Source organism: Chaetura pelagica, unplaced genomic scaffold (genome assembly GCF_000747805.2).
Source record: "Chaetura pelagica isolate M959 unplaced genomic scaffold, ChaPel_1.0 scaffold45, whole genome shotgun sequence".
In the NCBI taxonomy this organism is placed as follows: Eukaryota; Metazoa; Chordata; class Aves; order Apodiformes; family Apodidae; genus Chaetura; species Chaetura pelagica.
In genome coordinates, this window is record NW_009953217.1 from 907,430 (window position 1) to 927,860 (window position 20,431).

The 20,431-nt window shown below is 39.7% G+C and overlaps 1 protein-coding gene across 1 annotated transcript in view; it reads left to right on the forward strand.

The window, feature by feature from the left end:
• TMEM132B (transmembrane protein 132B) overlaps positions 1-20,431 on the forward strand; it is a 234,110-nt gene that overhangs the window by 166,664 nt on the left and 47,015 nt on the right. The window contains exon 4 of the mRNA XM_009997682.1: positions 4,831-5,017. Within this exon, the coding sequence (XP_009995984.1) occupies positions 4,831-5,017 (187 nt within the window). The remainder of the gene's footprint in view (positions 1-4,830; positions 5,018-20,431) is intronic.

The window sequence follows — 20,431 nt, forward strand, 5'->3', positions numbered from 1 at the left end:
AGGGAAACAAACCTGGTAATGGATTTTTAATTTTTTTTAGATTCAGAATATATAGGTTTTTTTCCTACTGTTTGCATGCACTACCAGATTTAGGAAGAAAATCTTTTAACAAGGTAACATAATAGATAGTCTTCCAAACCCAGTATGAACCTTTACAAAGCGTCTGAATTCAGTAATGCAAGAGTTCTCGAAGGGACTTGGAAGCACTTGAAACTCAGTCCTTTTTTTTTCTAGTGGTTAGTGTAGGCTGTGATTTGCTCCACTGGGAGACTGTTTTTAACTGAGGAGAGGCTTTGCCTTTGGGTGCAGTGCTCACTCCTTTATGGCTTCATGTCCATCCAGAAGAAATACTTCAGGCTCAGCCTGGCAAGCCCAGCCTTGCAGTTGGGCTCCTCATGCCTGCAGTTGCCTGCCTGGATGTGGCTCTTGCAGGACAGTTCTGGGACTTTGCAACTTTTTCCTGTCCTGATTAACTCTTCTTATTCTGGAGCTGGTAGGAGCTAGAGCTGGCTTTGTTCGGCATGGATTTGCCATTCTGTGCATTCATTCTGTGCCAAAACTCTTCTGTTCCAGAGTGGGGTAACAGCCATGCCTACTAGCTGCTGGGTACAGAATGAAGACTGCACGTGTTACAAAGGTTCACTGGGCTGCTGAGGACATGATTTGAATGCATTAGTTATAATGAGGCCAGACAACAGGAAAATGTGCAGAAATCTCAAAATTTTGGGGTTCTTATAGCATCCAGCAGAGGCAGTATTGTGGAAGTAAGTAAATAGGTTTACAAACTGCAATTTGAAGAAGGGGCCTGCTTACTGGAGTTTGTGAGAGGAAAGCAATCCAAGCCCCTAGTTTCTTTTTCTCCTCTCACCAGAAGAAAAATGTGTAATGAATGTCTCATGTCTGAAACACTGGGCTGGATTCATCAAAGGGAGTTAGTAATTACCAAATTGAGAGAATCATGAAGTGCTTTTCTAAATTTGAAAAGCTCATCAAGAATAGATCAGGAGCAGGCAGAATTAATAGTTATGAACTCATTTCCATAGAAATGGACTTATTAGCAAGCATGCCAGCTGCCTAAAATTATAAGGTCTTTTCCTTGTGCTTGCAGGAAATAATCTTTTTTTATAAAAGTAATTTTGACTTTTTATTTTTTATTGCTCCACTAAACTAGGCTTTGGCAAAATCCTTCTCAACCAGGAAAAGCTTCACTGGACAATAGAAATATTTAGCTAAAAAGAGAAGAAAGATGTGGAAAGGAGAAGTGATTTATAGTCCTTTGATTCCATCAGACTCTCCCCAGTAGTGCAAACTTATTTAAGAGAAAAATGGGATAAGTCTCAAGAAAAAGCTGAAAAATCTTTATGGGATGAAGTTTGGTTTAGTGAGATTTAACGGCTGATAACAGCATGAGTTACAGTCCTTGTCTTCTCTGCTAGTGGATTTTCCCACTGATAGTGTTTTGTCTTCACCAGAAATTTGCAGATCAACAGTGACTACAAAGAGCAACATATTGGCCACCAGCTACAGATCAGACTAAGAGCAGAAGATGCAATGGCTGGGCTGAACAACTCCTTTTGAAAAGGGTTATAGTGTAATGCTGCAGAGCCAGGAGAGACATTTAGATGCAGGTGTTGCAGTGGGGATTTATCAGCTAATGGAACTGGCATAAGTAAATGCTAACCTTTAAGGTCTTGCTGATGGTTTAATTTCTTTCTGGTTTTACTTTAGCAACCTCCATCAGTTTCAGTGGAAAAAGGCAGTGGTCTCCCACACAATAGTAGAGGGTGGTTAGTAAGTTGTAAGAATTATGAATGTAGTACCAATCTTCCTGCTATGCATGAAGCCCTGTAGGATAAGAGATTCAGCTGCCAGTAGGAAAGCACTAGTCTGAGCAAGAAAGAAATTAACTTTTCAGGTTTTATCATGAGTTCATTATAGTGGTAACCTGGGAAGAAATTAAGAACAAAGAAGGTGGATTAGTCCATGAAGTACTCTGTTTCCCAGATACTGTAACACTTGGCATTGCTTGGAAGCTGAATCTTTGTCCTAAAAAGGCAAAGAGACAATAATTGTAGAGAAAAATTAATTGACCTGCTCTTCTGAAGGTAACTAGAAACCTGCTGGTGACTGAAGTAGTCAAGAAAGTTGAATACTTGTTTGCTAAAGCTATGCACTCAGTGGAAGCTCCCCAAGTGAAAGATGGTTAGATACAGTAAATCAATCTCTTTCAGCAAAAGTCACAATGAGAAGATGTGGATCCTTCTTTAATCAGTATTAATATGTCATGCTACCTGGTTTGCTTCTGAGACAATGCAGAAAATATCTGACAAGCTACGTTGTTTTTCCAGGTGATGATAAGGATTCTCTTTGGAACCAGGACTAGGAAATCCTGGGTCCTGGGAGACCTGGAAAGCCAGATTTGCTTTAGTTCATATGTTAAAATTAGTTAGATCTTGGGAAGGCTTATGTACGTGAGTTGCTGCTCTTTCCTGGATGCACAGAGACCCATTTCTAATCCATCCGTGTACAATCATGTCTGGATGGATTTCTAATCCATCCGTGTACAATCATGTCTGCCTTTAAATGAAACTTTTGTCTTTTATAGTTATACAGCTGTGCTAAGGAGGCAGTGAGGTCTTTGCATATTTACAGGCACAAGAGTCATTTTACTCCCTGACAATTACTTCAGCTTGCTGTGTAGGCAAGACACACAGATGCTTTTCTTAGGGAGGTCTCAGTCCCAATCTGTCTCAAAAATATAAAACCACTATTATGGTTACTTTTTGGATGTGTGAAAAGAAAACCAGGAAAGGATTAATTGAAGACATGATGGACTGAGCTCAAAGAAGTGCCAGTGAGTGGGACATGTGGAAAGGATTTATTGGTGCAGACTAACCTGACATGTTATTTAAGTGCTGAGTCTAAAGCAAAACCTTCCATCAGTGGTTTTACTCTGAAATTGAAATCACTTGTGGGTGTCTTTGTGAGTGGCAACTATTGAACAGATTGAACTTAAATTGCAGATCAGAACATACCTTGATAGGTCTAATATCTAGATCCACAGTGAGTGTAAAGCTCATCTCTAAATTTTATTTCTGTGAGCAAATTAATTTTATGTAATTTAGATTAAAAAAACTTCCAGAAGTAATATGCAGAAAACTCTGAAGTTGAGTACTCCCTTGTGGTTCCCACACTGGTTATGGTTTTAACAGAAGTGGTTTAATTACATCCCTAGTATTGTGTAATAATACTGGTCTTAAAAGATTTTTGCTGATTGGTTGGCCACCTAAAAGATGCCTTAATAGCTTCTGGTTTTGCCTGGAGGTGGATACTCTGTCAGATGGAAAATATTTATCCTTCAGGCATTGAAGCATATGTTTGTGTTGTTCGTTGTCAGAAAGAAAACATGAAAATCAATAATTCCTGTTCAGATATTTTTTCCTTTACAATGTGCCTTCAAAAACATATGGCACACCCAGATTCTGCCTCTGTGCAGTTGGGGAGAGGAAAAGAATATTTAAATCTCTGTTCATTGTAGCAGCAGGCTAAAAATGTCTTTGAACAGAGCTCTTGGAGTCCCTGCTTCAGGGCAAGGGCACACAGTAATGTACCAGGGGACAGGGCAGAGGATGGGTGATTGCTGAGGGATGCCTGCATGCATGGGATGCATCCCTGGTTCAGGAACAAGCTATGGGCACGTTTAATTCCATGGTGAAAATTCATAAATTAACAGATTTTATGAGGATGTAACCTGAAACCTCAGTAATATTGATAACATTGGTTGTCTCTTCACCTCTACAATTAAGCAGTGCAGTCTGCAGTCATGTTACCTGCCTTTCCCTCCTAACTCTGTGCTTTGTCAGGTGTGTCAGGTCTCCACACTGAAGGTGTCTTTCTGGGAAGCTGGGGTGGGAACTGCTTTGTAAAGTACCTCAATTTTTGTGGAAGTGCTAAAGAGCAAAGGTTTTTTTCTAAACAGGTCCCTGCTGTGGATATGCTGAGTTAAATATGTTGGTTAGATCTTGGTGTCCATTTTCTTCTCTGTAACATAAAGATCAGATCTGTCTTTCCAACCTGAGGATTAATTATTAATACTTACATATTTTTGGACCAGAGGAGAGTGCTAGGTGTTGTTGTTAACAGAGAGGGAGAAGTAGGTTTTAAAGACAGTTCTGAATGGTATGCATTTTTATCCTTTTTTTTACATTTAAACTTTTATTTCCACATGAGAAATATATAATGATCACCATATCATTACAAGTCTGCACCACTGATGAGAACAATGCTTTCAGGGATTTAAAATAAGGATAATCTACCCTCATTTTTTTGTTATGTATATTTTCTGCAAATCTAGTTTTTTTACTGATATAAAGATAAATTTGGGTTTGAAAGACTTTCCACCTGCCCCTCCCAAAATCTAATTTCTGCTACAGCATGAGGAATGGCCAAGTATTCTGTTGTTTTGGAGCATCAGTATTTGCAGCAACAAAATTATAATAATGCTATATTAAATAATTTCACCACATCTGTGCAAGGAAGTTCCCTGGGTTTGGGGCTAATTCTGTCAGTTCACTGTGATTTTGGAGAATGACTGCTTGAATTTAATGGGGTAAAAGTGCCTCCATTTCAGGAAACTAAAAGATATAGTGTCAACTCATCTATCAAGCATAGCTGTTGCCCAGTGTGCAATTTGATTTAAGTTTCTGTCAATGTCTTAAGTCTGAATTTGAATTATATGGTAAAACTTCTGGTGAAGAGAAAAGAGAAATCAAAATACATTTTATTAACATCCTACTGATGTGGGCAATTGTTTTTTTGGTTTGTTTTCAGAGCAAACATGACCTCCTATGAGATCCTGCAGATGGACTTTGAGATTGACAACACTAGCAGCCTGGCAGGGGCCCAGCAAATTACCTGGCAGGTGGAATACCCTCGAGATGACTCCCTGAGTGAGCTGGTGGTCTCCGAGATCTTCGTCAGCAGAACCATGTTTGTGGGAATTGTTCCTCTTGCCATGGTAAGAACTTGCTACTTCTTCTTTTTACTAAATGCTGTTGATTCTTGTTAGTATTCAAGAGAAGGGGAGCAATTTGATTATATGCTGCTTCCTATGCACCTGCTGCAAGTGATTTAAATGCAAAAAATACATTTCAATAATATTTTATTTACCTGTTATGCCATAATGGCTCCTTGGAAACCGTTTGAATCTTTTGTGAAAATCCTTTACCGTTGGTGGATTATTGGCCTGGTACATGGTAATAGCTCCTTTGGAGCCATTGTCTTCTGGTGGATTAATGTGACTGCCGTGCATGTGCTCTAAGGGTAAATGTTGCAATTAGTTGGGACATTTGCAGTGAAATAAATTAGCATGCATGTGTGGGAAACTTCATTGCTAAGCCAAACAACTGGACTGTTTTCTGCTTTACTTTTCCCCAAAGTGTCACACAGTCTAGTGAGCTGCAAAGTGTCAATTCAATAAAAGGTCTGTTTTGTGTTATAGGGAAAGGACAAAATACTTTCTGAAGGTGTAGGTGTTGGCCATATTTTCCAGGCAGGGTATAAGTTGTATGTGTGCAGAAAGCTCAAAGCTGATGGTTTATTTAAAAAATACAAAACTTTCCTTCTAAAATCAAATGCACCTTTTCTAGTAGGGACCTTTGGTCTACATTTCAGCCTGATGGGCTTTTTAGTATTAGAGCTCTAAGCTGACAAATGACCAGTGATTTCAGTGGGGATATTCTGATGTAAAACTTGAGAAACAGTTTGCCAGAGCGCCTGGATGTTACACCAGTTCTCTCAGAAACACTTTGGTAATTTTTGTTTACTCCTCATGAAATTTGCTCTTCCTTTCCAAGTCAGTCTGTGTTGGTTTTCTATCTAGTACACAATATAAGAAACAAATACTGGCTTTTTCCTCTGCATGATCACTAGTTTCTTTTAGTAGGACAGAAGCAAGGAAAGGTGCTTGTAAAGGTAAATGAGACTAATTTATTTTAATTTCCAGTTCCTACTGCCAAAGTCTACACTTCCTGGCAGCCCACTGACAGAGGAGAAAGGATATGCAGAAAAGTCAATAGAGAATGTTCTTCTAGTGCCTTTTTTGGAAGCATGCAGGGGGTGAAACAACACTAATTGTGTGGGTGGGATATTATCAAGTATTAATGGTGAATCAGATATAAGAATGACAGAATGTGGTGCACGAGCAGTCTTGCACATAGCATTGCCCATTTCAAATGGGTAGCATGGAGTTTGTGTCCTGCAGAGCACCATGGACAGAGAAGAAAAGTGAATCCAACCCAAAAAACCATTGTGAATATTGGATCAGAGCTTTGCTGTTGTCTGTGCCAGGGTTTGCCAGGGTTTCACTTCATCTCTTTGCGGTTTATGGCAGATGTTGGCCACTTCAGTTGTCTCTAAATGTTCTTGGACAAAATCTGAGGCTGAACCTGAATTTGAAGTGGAGCTAATCTAATCTCTGGCACTTGGTCATTGTAAACTAACCATGGAGTGAAGTAAAAAGCTTCTTTGGTGAATTTATGACCTTAGTCCTTAAATGAGGGTCTTGTGTGGGCTATTACTTTGCTGTTGCATGTGAGCATCATTGCCTGGCTGGGTCCAAGGCTGATAGGAGAATTGATGACAGCAATAGCAGGAACAACAGCTTGTATTTGCATTTCTTTCCCTTATGTTTGCCAGTTTGCAGTGCTGCTTCATTTAACAGTCACTAACTGGTGCAGGTTCTGGCTCTGCATTGCCCAGTCAGGAGCAAAAAATCACTGCTCTGTGCATCATGCTGTGTTGTTCAGAAAAACACACATTCCCAAGGCCCAGAGTTTCTGAGCAAAGTAAATGTATTTAAACATTCATTTCTCCTCCAGTTATGCCTGGCTTGTTAAGGCAGTATCCCTCTGAGTGCAGGTGGTATCTCTAAAAGAGTTTTGTCATCGCCTGGACCTTGGTCCCCCAGAAGAGCACCACAGAGAGCTCCAGAAGCCAGTGTGTTTGCCATTGCACTGAACATAAATGACTTGCTGTTCCTTGTCAGCATATCCACTGTTTCATGGTAAACACTGAGCATTTACTGATGAAAATAGAGTGTTCCTTGAAGAGTTGAGGGTTTGACCAGGACATTTAGTCCTTGATTTGCAGGAGTGGATGTTTTTAGGAGATTACCAAAACCTCCTGGTGGTTCAGTGTTAATGACATCAGCATTTACATGAAGAAGTGCAGCTCAGTGTCACGAAGGGGAAGCAGTTCTTTCCAGGGAAGAGACGAAGGTGGATTCAGTAAGAGCTTAATGGAGGAGGAGTTAGCTGTGAAATCCTGCAAAACACAAACAAACTTTAATGTGTGGATCTCTTTCTGTAAACCACTTTGCTTCTTTTAATATAAAGACATCTTCTTCCATATGGTTTGGAGTATCACTATTTTGTTGCTGCAGTTGGTCATGAGTTTATCTTTCTTTTCTATGTTACTTTCTTAAACAAATAGAAGAAAATTGAAGGAGCCCCAGATAATGTTTTCTGTCATTGCTTTGTTGTGACTCTGGAGAGAGCAGTGAGGATATTTTTCTCATTATTAGCTTGCTTTGTTTTTGTAGATAAAGATATGGTAGACTGCATGGGAAGATTTGAATAACAGCCTGATGAAAAGTGCTGATTTTTTGCTTTAGTGAGTTTATGAAGCCCTTAACATCAGATTTCCTGATCTTAACATCTGTGTTTGGTAGCAAGCTTGAAAGGGTTTTTCTAAGTGAAGATACAGCCAATTTTTGCACATTATGTAGCAAAAAATAGCTCCTTATTAGCAGACAGTCTTGATGTAACAAATTGATATCACTGATTACTTCTGGCTAGTCCTTCAAATCAGCAGGGCATTAATAAGCACTGTTTTGAGATGAACAGAAGGAAGCAGGGCCAGAAGGTGTCTACAGGTGAAATCCTGGCCAGGAGAACACCCATCAACTGTGCTCTGTGCCTGCCCCTGAGATGAGGTGATCTGACATAACTCTGTGGAAGAACATGATGATCAACTGTAATGCCTGTGTGCAGTGACTGAGAAGGAGCAGAGATTTTTAAGCCTTGATAGGGACATTAGGAAGTAACTAGAAACTCATTAGCTTGTGAGAAAAGTAGAAATACTTAGTGTAACAAAACCAACTGTTATTTCTCCTGAATAATGGTAAAAATACTGTGAGGTTTTGGGGGGGTTCTGCATATTTTTTTTAAGAGGACTAGAATACAATCTTGGATTACTGGGAATTCCCCCCAAATAATCCATCTTAATTGGAATGATCCTCCCTATAATAAATCTCAGTGTTATTTATTGCTAATTTCAGTGCTTTCAACATCTGCAAGTAAATAAAACATTTGCAGTAATGAGAAAAGATGCAACAAAATTTAATATTGAAAGCCAACCTGCTTTCTGCATCATCTGACAGCTCTCCCAAATCCTTAAGCTCCTTCTAATTGAAACATCCAGTTTCAAGAACTGCAGCAGGGCCAGACAGTTGGGAATTGCAAGGGAACTGCATCCAGATAGAAACAACACAGTCCTGTAATTTAGGATTTGCTTTCTGAAAGTGGTATCTCTACTTCTGGGTGAGCAGTGTAGATTCTGTTCACAGCAGGGAAGTGTATAGAAAAAATGCCATCGGAATGCAGACAATCCCTAGCTGACAGGTAAAGAAAAGAGAAAATCTCAAGATGGGTGATCACAATTGCTTGCAGGCTACACCTCTCTCAGGAGCTGATGTGGCTGACAGCTGTGATAACCCTGCTGGTGGGGCAGCTGGCTTTGTGGACTTTCCTTATGGCTCTGCCTGTAAATCAGATGCCTGCTGAGAGGCTTCAGTCCGATAGCACTTCTTAGAGAGGAACATCGTGGGGAATGCTCTTGTTAAGCTGTTCTGTCATTTCCATCATTCCCAGCTGCTGAGAGGAGCATGGAGAAGGAAGTGACCCTGTTTGTGTGTGTACAGCTGAAGGTGTATGGGCAAACACATTCTCTTGATAAATGTTTTGAGATGTGAAAGGACGTAAAAGAGTAGACTCTTATCTTTCAGCCTGTGCCCCCTTCCCCACAAAAAAACCCAGCCAACCCCCCCTAGTTTTTGTTTAGTCCAAATGTGGCCTTATTACTTCTTAGCAGGTGACTGCAGCACCAGTTCAAAATCTATTTCGAGTGCAAAGTGCTTATTGTCTCCCTGGCACCATCACCAGCCTCACCTGTGATCTGATCCCAGATGGTGTTGCTGAGTGCATTTTACACCAGTTTAGAAACAGATTGTGTTTTTTGTCTAGTGTTCCATGTGACTTATGCTGAGATGATCAGACAGAATTCTGGGCATCACATACTTATCCTACCTAGCTCTTGTTTTATAAACTAACTGATCTCCCAAAGTGCTCATACCAATGGTCTGTGTTTTGTTCCTGGAAGGTTTCATTTCCAGATTGGGAAATTCACCCCTTCTGAGCATGCAAATTGGATATATGCCTACTTGTCCTTTTGTAGAGCTGAAAAGGTATCAAAATATATGTATTGAGGCAAAGTGTCATAAGAATCCTGGATATAAGTAGGTGTGTCTATTCCTCTGGAAGTACAACTTTTCAAGTCATTCAAAATGTGTTTTCTGTCAACGTGATACACAAAATATGTGAAGATGAATTGTCCTGTGACTGCCAGAACATTTTCTGATAGCTTAAAGGGACTGGATGGGCCTGCTTACTTAGGGAAAATAAATAAATGCTAATTCCTAAACTCCATGCAAATTAACATATTTTCCCCTTTAGTACTCTATTTAGTATTTATGTAGTGTATAGATATAATTTCAGAATACTTTACAGATTATTAGTTAATGAGACCTGGATATCCCAAGCTTGATAAGAATGGAAAATTAAATAGAAGTTAAGTCACTCTTACTCAGTTTTAACTATTTCTGAATAACATTTCATTCACTTTTCATACTCCTAAAGGTGCTTTTAAAAACACTTAGGAAAAAATATCCTACAATACTATTGCTTATCTCTAAAAACTGTTTCGGTTAGAAAAGAGGTAGGATTTATACCATCAAGAGCTCATGACAGATGAGTGGCTTTGAAGAATGAAAAATTCTGTTTTATCATCTAAAGCTGTGCATGACTATTTAAGCTGATTTAATTCTGGTAAAAATGCATGGCTGGGAGGATTAATCCCTTATTTTGAAGCCTATTTAGAAGCTGTAATATTAGACTCCTGGAAGTTTCTTTAGAGGAGAGCAGAAGGAATATTTATGTTTGTTTAAGATTTTGCCATACACTTCTAAGAGTTTCTTCTAAGAGCTGAGACATTTTTACCTGTGGAAAAAGAATGACACTGAACACTGTGCTGAGGTGGGTAATTTGGAGAGAGCTGCAGGCTTCCAGCTTCAGGTTTATCTTGCAAAATGGCAGTGCAGTAAAAACATGTCCCTAAATACCTCTGAGGATCTGGGCCTGGCTGATCAGTTTAACATTCCTTGATGCCCTGAGTGTCAGATGAAAATGTCAGCTGCTTTGGTCCTTTGAGGCTTATCTGGTTTTCTTTTTGACAATAAATGTCTCTGATAATTGATTCTTCCAACATCTGTTGTACAGATTAACATGTGGAACTAATGTTGCAAAACGTAGAAAGGTGATTCATTTTCATCACGTTGAGTAGAATAACAGATCAAGGTGAGGAAATGGAACACAAACACATATGAAGCTCTGTTTAGTTCCACTATTTTGCTGTGTTGCTGAATATCAGGAAAAGAATCTGCCATGTGAAACTACAATTGCTAACTACAAACAATGCAGTTTTATGGCATTGAAGTAGGATGTGAGTTCTGAATCTGGTTGATGTCTAATGCATCAGAAAGGTGTGTTCTAGGCATCCAGCAGATCTGTCAGAACATTGTAAAGCTGGATCTCAACTAGATGCCTTGATTTGTCTCAACATAATAATCTTAAAATATAATGATTTTGTGTAGCAGAAGTATATGTCCTGCTAATTATAGAAACTGCTAGCACAAATAAATCTGTTCTATCCAGTGGTGAAGGATTCTCACAGTTCTCTTCCTTGATCTAAAGAGGCATAACCTGCAATTTCCATAGTAATGGCAAGTTGCTGGTATCTAAGTAATCAGTGAAGTCTGACTCCTGGGGTACAAGAAACAAACACTTCAGCGGTTCTGAGTCTGTCATCCAGGTTTCTGTCACAAATAGATGTGATGGGATTAACCTGTTATCTAACTAACAGTTGGGGAAAAACTAAAAAAAAAATTCAAAAAAGAAAAATCCAGGTCTTTTAAAGAGTTTCTAGGCAACCAGGAACTTAGTCAAAGGAAAAAACAAGATGTTGAAGAGATTTATTTTAACTGGTTTTTTATGAGAAGGCTCCAGCTGAGGCTGAAGGCTTGAGGAACAATAGGTTTAATAATAGACAACTACCTATCATTCTTTTCTTATCTAGGAAAATGATGGCTTGGTCTGTGACTGGCAGCACTAGTGCTACAGATCCTTTCTTGTATAGTAACTGAACTGTAATTCCTAGACTGTCATTATTCTGAAGTGTTTTTCAAATGCAACAATCAATATTTCACCAGTGCTCCGAGAACCTCAGCCTGTAACATCTCTGTATATCTTGAGGTATTTAATCTCTGTGTTCAGGAATCTTGTTTCCTCCCAAAAAATGTAAGCTGTTGGTTGAGTAATGGTTTACTGATTTTGTGAATCACTGAGAACCACACATGGCTGTACATGCTCTACTGAGGTTCCTTTTAAATGGGAGGCTGAACAATAGCATCTCCAGTTGCTGCTTGCAAATATTCTGACCAGAACACCTGAAAAAAACGTCCTTAAAGATGCCCATTTCTATAACTCAGACTGAAATGTTGGATGCAGCACTTGGCTTATTTAGAAAAAGCAGGAAAGCAGGGTGAGGGTGTGGGTTTTGTTTTTTGTTTGGTTTTTTAATGTTCTTCTAGCTATAGCTGCTGAGTAACCAGTGATGAATAGGTGGGTAAATGCAGTTTGACATGAATGCCACTAAATCCCTATTTGCAGAGGAGATGGCATGGCCCTGCACTCTTCTTCATGGAGGTTCCACTGCTGACATAGTCTGGTAGATCTGCCTGCCCTTCCAGTTTAAGGGTCCATTAAAACAATAAAATATTGTTGTGGGAAGATTTACCAAAATCTATTGACTAAATTAAAAAATCCTCTCTAAAATAATTTGGTTTTGTTTGCCCTGCATAAAAGAAACAGGACTTGGGTGCCTGGATTGAGCTGGGAATGTCACATGCCTTCCAAGCAGTCATCTCCATATGCAGGCTCTCAAACTGATGCTGTGGTACAAACTCCCAGATCCACGTGTCTACATCCAGCCATGACCCGCAGTGGGGCTCCATGCTGAGCAGTGCCTGTGTCAAATAAGTCAAATCAGCAGTAATTTTAAAACGTAGAAATCAGGTATTTCCTGATACTATTTCTCCCATTTTGTAGCTTTTGTCTGAGTCTGCTGAGATTACATCCCATTCCATTATTCAGATTCTGCCAGGGCTTTAATTCATGGTGATTCCTATGCCCTTCTTTGGGGAAAAGATTTCTTCTGTGCATTCATTTTAATTCAGACCAATTGAAAAGATGTCTGAAGTAATGGGAATTTGAGGGTCCATGTTCCTACACAGAACACTGTTGAATCCCCCTATCAAAAAGGGAGTGTTTAAAAATAAAAAAAATCTTTAAAGAATTTTTCCTACAGAAATAGTTTTTACTAATGGCAATATAGCTTATATTCAGACACCAATTAAAGGAGCACATTCATGCCAAGATGGAGGTTGAGCCAGACGTAGAAAAAAGCTTACCATCATCTTTAAGTAAAATAAGAAAACATCAAGCCCTAGCAGCCTCTTTTCTTCACTCTCTCTGAGGTCAGTTATAAAACCCCAGAACGCTTAATCCTGGAGTGTCATAAATATCAGAATAGGATCAGTAATTTCGATCAAACCCAGGTGATTTCCATACTTTTTAGAGGTTGGTTGAAATGTATTTACGTGCAAAATGCCCCAAATATATTTAACTGTTGCATTAAGTGCATATTTCTTGCTTGAAATAGTTTTGACCTTTGGCCTTCTAGTTCCCTCAAAATTATCCAGTGCATCTGTTTTACTTTGCATGCAAAGCAAACTGCGCAGAACATGGTTTTGTCATTCATAAAATTCCTCATTTCATGGGAAAAGTATTTAAAAGTAAATTCAATCTAGAGTAGGTTTTCATCCCAGAAACACCAGGGATTATCCAGATTTTTAAAAAATAAAACCAGAATCTCTGACTCCCAGATCACAGATTTCAGTATGAGTTATAACATTTGACTAACAGGAGCAGAATTGAAGCCTTGAGCTTCTCTAAAACCTCACACTGAAAGGATTGATTTTAAACTCAAAGCAAATTAACTATTGTGGAGAGAGTACAGAATAAGAAAAAATAAAGTCTTTCGTGTTGTTATATTTCCCCTGCCCATACTGAGTGTTTTATGCCTCTGTAGCAGAGACAGAATCTTCTGCAATTATTGCCATCTTCAAATTAATTGTCACAGGGAATTAAGTGGTTTTGCTTTGTAAGGCTGTTCTGACAACCACAGGGTGAATTTTATGGAGAAAGATGAATTTTTAAAACATTTTTTGAAACATATCAGCCAAAAATATAAACCACTGAAGATTTTATTAAGTTTGATCAAGAGGGAAACTTTGGAATATATTGGAAGAGAAGGGGGGGGGGGGTGTGCACCATGGGGAACGCCCACGTGGGTTTTGCTCTGACGGTGCCAAGTCAGGAGATTCAACGAGTTTTGTGAGCAGACATTCAGAAAAGCAATTTTGGCTGATCAATATTGTTTAACAGCAGGAAAACATTTTTCCTTGTAGAACTGAGGTGTTTGATTAAACTTGATTAAATCATGTGCAAACACTTAATTTTGCAGAAGAGCTTTTTTTAAGTGAAAATGCCTCTTCTGCACATGGCAGAGTAAGACCATTTTGGAAATGTCAGTGACCTTTCTTGTTGTTCTTCCAAAAATGAACTTCCAGCCTAATCTCCTCAATTTCGTGCACTGTTTTGTTTTTGACTGGACAGTATTTTATAAAATATATCCCATTTTTTTTCTTTCAGTCTCATTCTGGACCTCTGAACTAAGTCTTTGAATTGTTTATTGTGAATGATTATCCCTTTTTTCCTCTGCTCAAGTTAAACATACTCTACCATGTAATTTTGAAACAAAAAAAATTCAGAAACCAAAAGAGAATTTGCTATTTGTGGGACAAAAATAATGGCATTTTAAGTGTTTCCATGAAAGTATATGCGACACGACAAATTTCAAGAAGCTCTGTGTATACTATTAATATTTATGATCCACTCCAGAAAACAGCCATTGTGTGCCACGTCCATCAAAGATAAGAATTGCATTCAACTGTATTGGGTGATAAACATTGAATGACAATAGCCAGAGATTATATGGGGGATTTCATACTCATGTTTTATGCCTGCTTGAGTAAAAGCACCATGTTATTCCACTGTGAACCAATAATTTTCTTTCATTAAATTAGATACACTTGGTGATACCTATTACAACCATAGTCCAAAACATTAATGAACATGCAGAGAGTGCTGATGCCAAGTGCTTCAGTGATCCTATTGCAAAATACTCAGGATCAAGTCCTAAGGGCAGCATTTTCCACTAATCCTCCTCTTGGAAATCACTCTGATGCTTACCAAAATTGCTGTGATTTGACCACATATTACTAGTTGTTTGCAGTTTGGATGAATGCTAATGCTTACCCCAGGAAATCAAGGCCCTTACAGCATAGCTAGCTGGCTTTTTATATCCTATGTTTCTCTTCAAAAAAATTCTGTCTCTCTACCACCAGGAATGGGGCAGAAGTGCCCATGCTGTGGGAATGCCTGCTGCCATCCCACACCAGCATCTGTCTCTAGATAATGTGCCCACGAGTGCCCTAAGTCTGGCATTGCTTTTCTTCATTGTCCTCTCTGCAAAATGCAGTTTTGGAAATAATTCATGATCATCTAGGCAAGCAACTGCTAGGGACAGATAAAGGGGACATCTCTCCCCACTCTTGCTCTTAAACACTGCACGTCTCCTCCAGGCACCATGTGGCTGTGCTTGGCAAGCTGTGTGGCCTTGTCCTCCCGTCAGTGCTGTGTCTGCTTCTGTGATTAATCCCCCTGACCCAGAGGCTGTGTGCATTGCCACTGCCATGGTCTTTCTGCCCTGCCTGGTTGGAAGTGTAATGCTCCGGAGATACTTCTGAAGACCAGACTAATGATGCCTGAATTCTCCACTGCACATCCCTGTCTTTGGAAAGAAACTGTAACTCGGAGTTGATTGATGAATACCTGTAGCATCTCTGGTCACATATTTCTCAATAAAGCTGTATTTGGAAGAGTTAACGTGCTATCCATGTCTCAGGGGTAGGAGAACATCCAGGTATTCTTGCAGCCAGGGTGATCTCGGGCCATGTGGAGAGTTACTATTCTTTTAGAAAACCCTCTCCAAGGATCACAGGCACTAAACTCTTATTAGAAGTAAGTGGTTCTGATAATAAATGTGCAGAGGAAAATGCTAAGAGGTGCTCTTCCACTGAGCTGATATGGCTGTGCTGCCTCTGGAGGGTTATTTGGTTACCTCTGTTCCTTTAGGTTTGCTTCATCCAGCTTTGTGAGAAGTGTGCCGATGGGAGTTCAGTGCAAGCTGATGGAGGGGTCCCTTGACAGACTGTCCAGAGTGGCAGGACCTCCTGCAGGCCAGAAATAAGGGCACAGAGCAGGGAGGGATGAGCTGAGCCAACCTGAAGTGATTTTTTGAGCAGTACAGACTATTAACAGGACTCAGACTGGGGAAAGACAGTGTGCTGGAGAGAGCTACAAAGCTTTTACTTTGTCTACCTAAAATGAGGCTCTTCTTGTTCCTTAACAATTACCCAATAATTTGGCTCATCTGTAATTTTTTCCAGACTGCTCATTCAAGTTTTATTGCCAATTAACTTAGCATTCTAGTCTTCATCTACAGCAGACTGGCTAGTAATTTGAACTAAAGCCCTCATCAAAAGGGCATCATTTGTAAAACAGGGAAGAAATCTCAGAGATACTGAAATTACTGTTAATTAAATCAGCACATAAATATAATGGGCACACGTGAACAAAATTATGTTTGTTTTTGAGCTGTTACGTTAGCTGGAGAGTAAGTCTTATTAGGACTATTTAATTGTCAGCCTGTATTTATAAGATTTACAGCAAGCCGAGTCCCTTCTGCATGAATTAATTTTATATTGTGTATACATGTGTGAGTGATATCTGTAGTTTTTGGCTCATGCAAACAGACCATGTTCTTGCCAAGCAGATGCTGTGTTATATTTCTTATGTGCATGTTGCACTGAAAGCTTTTCTTTTAAAATGGTCATTGGTGTTTAACACAACTCGTGTACAGAACTGGCATTGGCCTTAAGATAGTTACTTCTGATGTACATGGCCCCAGTATCAGTTAGCTTTAGGAATTATTTTCCTTGTAATTTCTATTTTTTTAATTCAATTAAAATAGCATCATAAAGATGAAGCAGAGCAGCAATCAGAGAGCTTTAGAAGTTGTAATGTAGTCTATAAGCAGCTATTGTGTATAAAGAAATTTCTTCCAAAGATGCCTCAGCTTTACGGAAAATGCTAAACTGCAGCTTTATGAAGGTAATCAAGGTCCTCTAAGGCAGTGCTTTGGGACAGCCTTGGAATCTCTGTTGCTCAGTTCTGAAGTTCTTGAATTAGCAGTTTCACAGCTCTGCCTCCTGTAGAGCTGGAAGGCAAAGCTGCATTTTGTACTGGTTGGCATTTATCTGGGAGCTCTTTCAGGATCAGTCCAAGGCAGAAGACAAGACTCCCTTGTGGGGCTGGTAGGAGTGAGGGCATCAGTGCTGATGAGGGCATAGAGGAGCAAGCATTGCAAATTCCAGGTTATTTGAGAGGTAATAGATGCATTCCCTGCTGTGGCAGAAACTGAGTTTCAAGGGGTGAAATGTGGAATCATTCTGAAAACCATAGTCAAGGATAGGGAGAAGCTAATTGAATTTTGCACAGTCTTTGGGAGCTTCTAACTGTGGGTGGGTAAATGCCTCTTGTCATTCCAGCTTGCTTTCCACAGCTTCTGGGAATACCACTGCCCAAAACCTCAGTGCGATGAGACCAATTCTGGTGTGGCTCCTGTATTGGAGCTTGGATGAGAGCCCAAACCTCCTCTTCTCAGTTCCTGCAGCAGCAGAACCTTGCCCTGATTTACACACCAATCACAGCCAGTATTTGCTGTTGCTGCCTGTGTAGTCTCCCAGTAGGGTTGTAGTAAAGACTAGGAGGAAAAAGGCAGAGAATATAATCCAAAAAACAACCTTCATTCATCCCCATTCCTGCACATGTCCTTTCTACTTGTGGTCAGGATAAGCTAATTCCTGTTGTGTTGGCTTGGCACTGTGAAAGAGGAGGAGCTGTAAGAATGGAAGTTTGATAGGAAGAAAATGTGGAGCCATTTGGACACTGCAGCATTCTGGCGTGCCAGGCATGGGTTAACAGGCTTGGTATACTTCATGTTGCTAGAGACTTAAGAGACAAACAGAGTATTTGATCTCTGTCTCTCATTAGTGTATAATTTAATTTCTTCCTTAGAGTATGGATGTCAAAATGCATTTGATCTGCTGCAGAATTAAGAACACTAATTGTTTCAGCCTCCATTTTGAAGCTCACCTAATGAAGAGCAAATTTCAAAGGGAAAAATATGCCATTAAATTCTGTGTCAGAATAGGATCTGTAAGGGTTGTTTAGCTTTTTGCCTCCAGGTTGCCAGCTCAACTCTAACTCTGCCGATAGAAATCAGAAATTTTTACTGTGTAATATTATCTGGTTTCTAGGGACTAGCAATTTATGTTAAAAGCAAAACTCCAGCCCTGTGAAGTGTGATAGCCCTGTGACTGGGAAGTACTGAGAGTTATATTTATAGAATTTGAGATGAAAGTTTCAAGGGCATCTCATGGCTGCATTTCTGAAAGTTAAGACACCAAGAGATACAGTTAGTCACTTTATGGGATGTTTTTTTAATTGACCTTGCTGTTTAACTCTGTTAGACACCTTTCTGTAAATTGTGGCTTCTACAGATCCTAAAGAAAGGTATTTTGAGGGTACTTTGGGTGAACTGTGTGTGTCCAAGTCAGCCCAGTTAAGTTGGCAAGAGGACGAGGCACAGTGACAGAGAAGCTCAGCTGCCCAGTGGTGTCCCAGTGGTTTTCCCCTGTTGTTTGTGGGCTTTTACATGCAAAGTGAGGATGAGGTTCTTCCCACTTCATCTCAAGCAGCCTGCTCTCAGTTCCTCATTTTCAACCTTGCCTTCTCTACTCAAATACTCACAAAATTGGTGCAACGTTAGTGGTTAGGGCAAGGGGGAGACTTGGGGTCCAGTCTCTCTTCCAGTTACTTTTCTAGCAGTTTGTAATGCACAAATGTACCTTGGGACTTCAGCAGCTTGGACTATGGGTTTTTACTGAGGTATTTGTGTAACAGGTGCATCCCTTAATAAAACTTTAGCTGCCTTGGAAACTCCCACCCAGCATCCAGGTCTGGCCTCTCCCAAGGACTGATGCTGTTCAGCAGCAGCTCAAGGAAATAAAAAGTGACCAACTGGTAGTTTGTAAAATATGTGTGTTAAGAGATCTCCCAACACAACTAAAAGTACCATGAGAAATTCCCAGAAAAATGTGCACACTTGAGCTTTCATAGAACAAATAATAGTATGCAAATAGGTTCCCATTTATCAGTTATTTTCAGCTGCAAATTTGCAATGTAAAATTTTGAATAATTCCTTGCTTATAAGTTGCATAAGTTGTTTTCTTAATGACATAACTTATATAGAAAAATGAGCTGCAAACTTTGTTGTTGTTGTTGTTGTTTTTTTTTTGTAAGAGCATTTTTCCATTGTTGCTAGTTACATGATTATCTACTCAAGAAAATACAAACAAAAATCCCAATCGTCTCCGTAACTTATATCCCATAATGTGAATTTCAAGCCACAAGTTAGAATAGTGGGGGTTTTTATGTGAAAAAATATTGAGGTTAAGAATTATTCAGATGAAAGAATTCTGCTAAATGAGTACATTTTCAAGTTTTCCTAACTGGTCATGATCAATTCATAGAGAGGAAAAGGAATGCAAAATTCATCAAATAAATTATTCATTCCACCCCCTCAGCTATAGCCAGCAGTGAATTGTCTAGACAGTAATTACTAATTATTAACCTATGTGTGGTCACATAACACTATTGTGTGAATAGCTTCAGTGTACAGGGACTCAGGATAATAGTAATGGATGTAAGTCAACTAGTAGGTGATTTTAATTGGGAAATGATATTGGATTTGTCTACTGAACTTCCATGAAACATTACATAAATATTGAATCTTCTTTTTTTTCCTTCTGTTTTGTTTTGGTTTTTTTCCTAGTGGAAAATATAGGCGCACACAGTTTTGTGCTAATTTGATCAGTGAATAAGCAAACATCATTTTAAAAAAATACTATTTTTAATTCCGCATTAAAATCTCCCAAAACCCATTAAATTCAGGATTCAGCAAGGATCTGCAAAGAGTCTGATAGAATCCCAGTTTCCATTTCAGCAATGATTTTCCACTACCAAGTTTGTGTGGCTCCTTCAGGAGAGTTCAGGTCTCCCCGTTTGCTGGTGAGCAGCCGCGCCCTCCCGCCAGCGCAGGGAACAGGAACCTCCGTCCTTTCCTTTCATTGCTGTGGCAAAACATCAAGATTTGGAGGGGATTCCCTCCGTTTCCTAGGCAATGCAAAACCTCTGCAGTGACGGAGCTCACCTCCTGCTCAGCTACCAGCTGCCTGGGGATGTGGCTGCTGGGATCTGCCTGGTGGAGCTGGTGCTGGAGGGGCCTCACACCAGCTGCACAAGGAGATCCCTGGCCAGGCTGCTGGGGAGCTGGTCCTGCAGCTCTGCCAGCACCAGCAGGAGCACAGATCTGTGCTACTGATTGTCAGGTTTGTGGGTGTGACAGGGAAGAAAACAGGGTTTTACATTCCTTTGACTTTTTCCACACCTCCCCTCCCCTCCCGCCCCCCTCCAGAAATCTCTATTACTATTAATTAACTAGAAAAGAGTTGGATTGAAAATAAAGCAGAAAATCACAATGTTGATTGGATTTGCTATTGAAGCTCATGCCCTGTGGACTAATTGCAAGTTGGTAATTTTGTGGTGCTCAGCTGCCCTGAGTTGTCATTTATAAAGCTCTTCCATTTCACTTATGGTAACACCCCTTAAGAGGAAAATAGCAGGAAACCCACCCAAACTATTGGAAATGATGCAAAAACTAGGATGTTGTA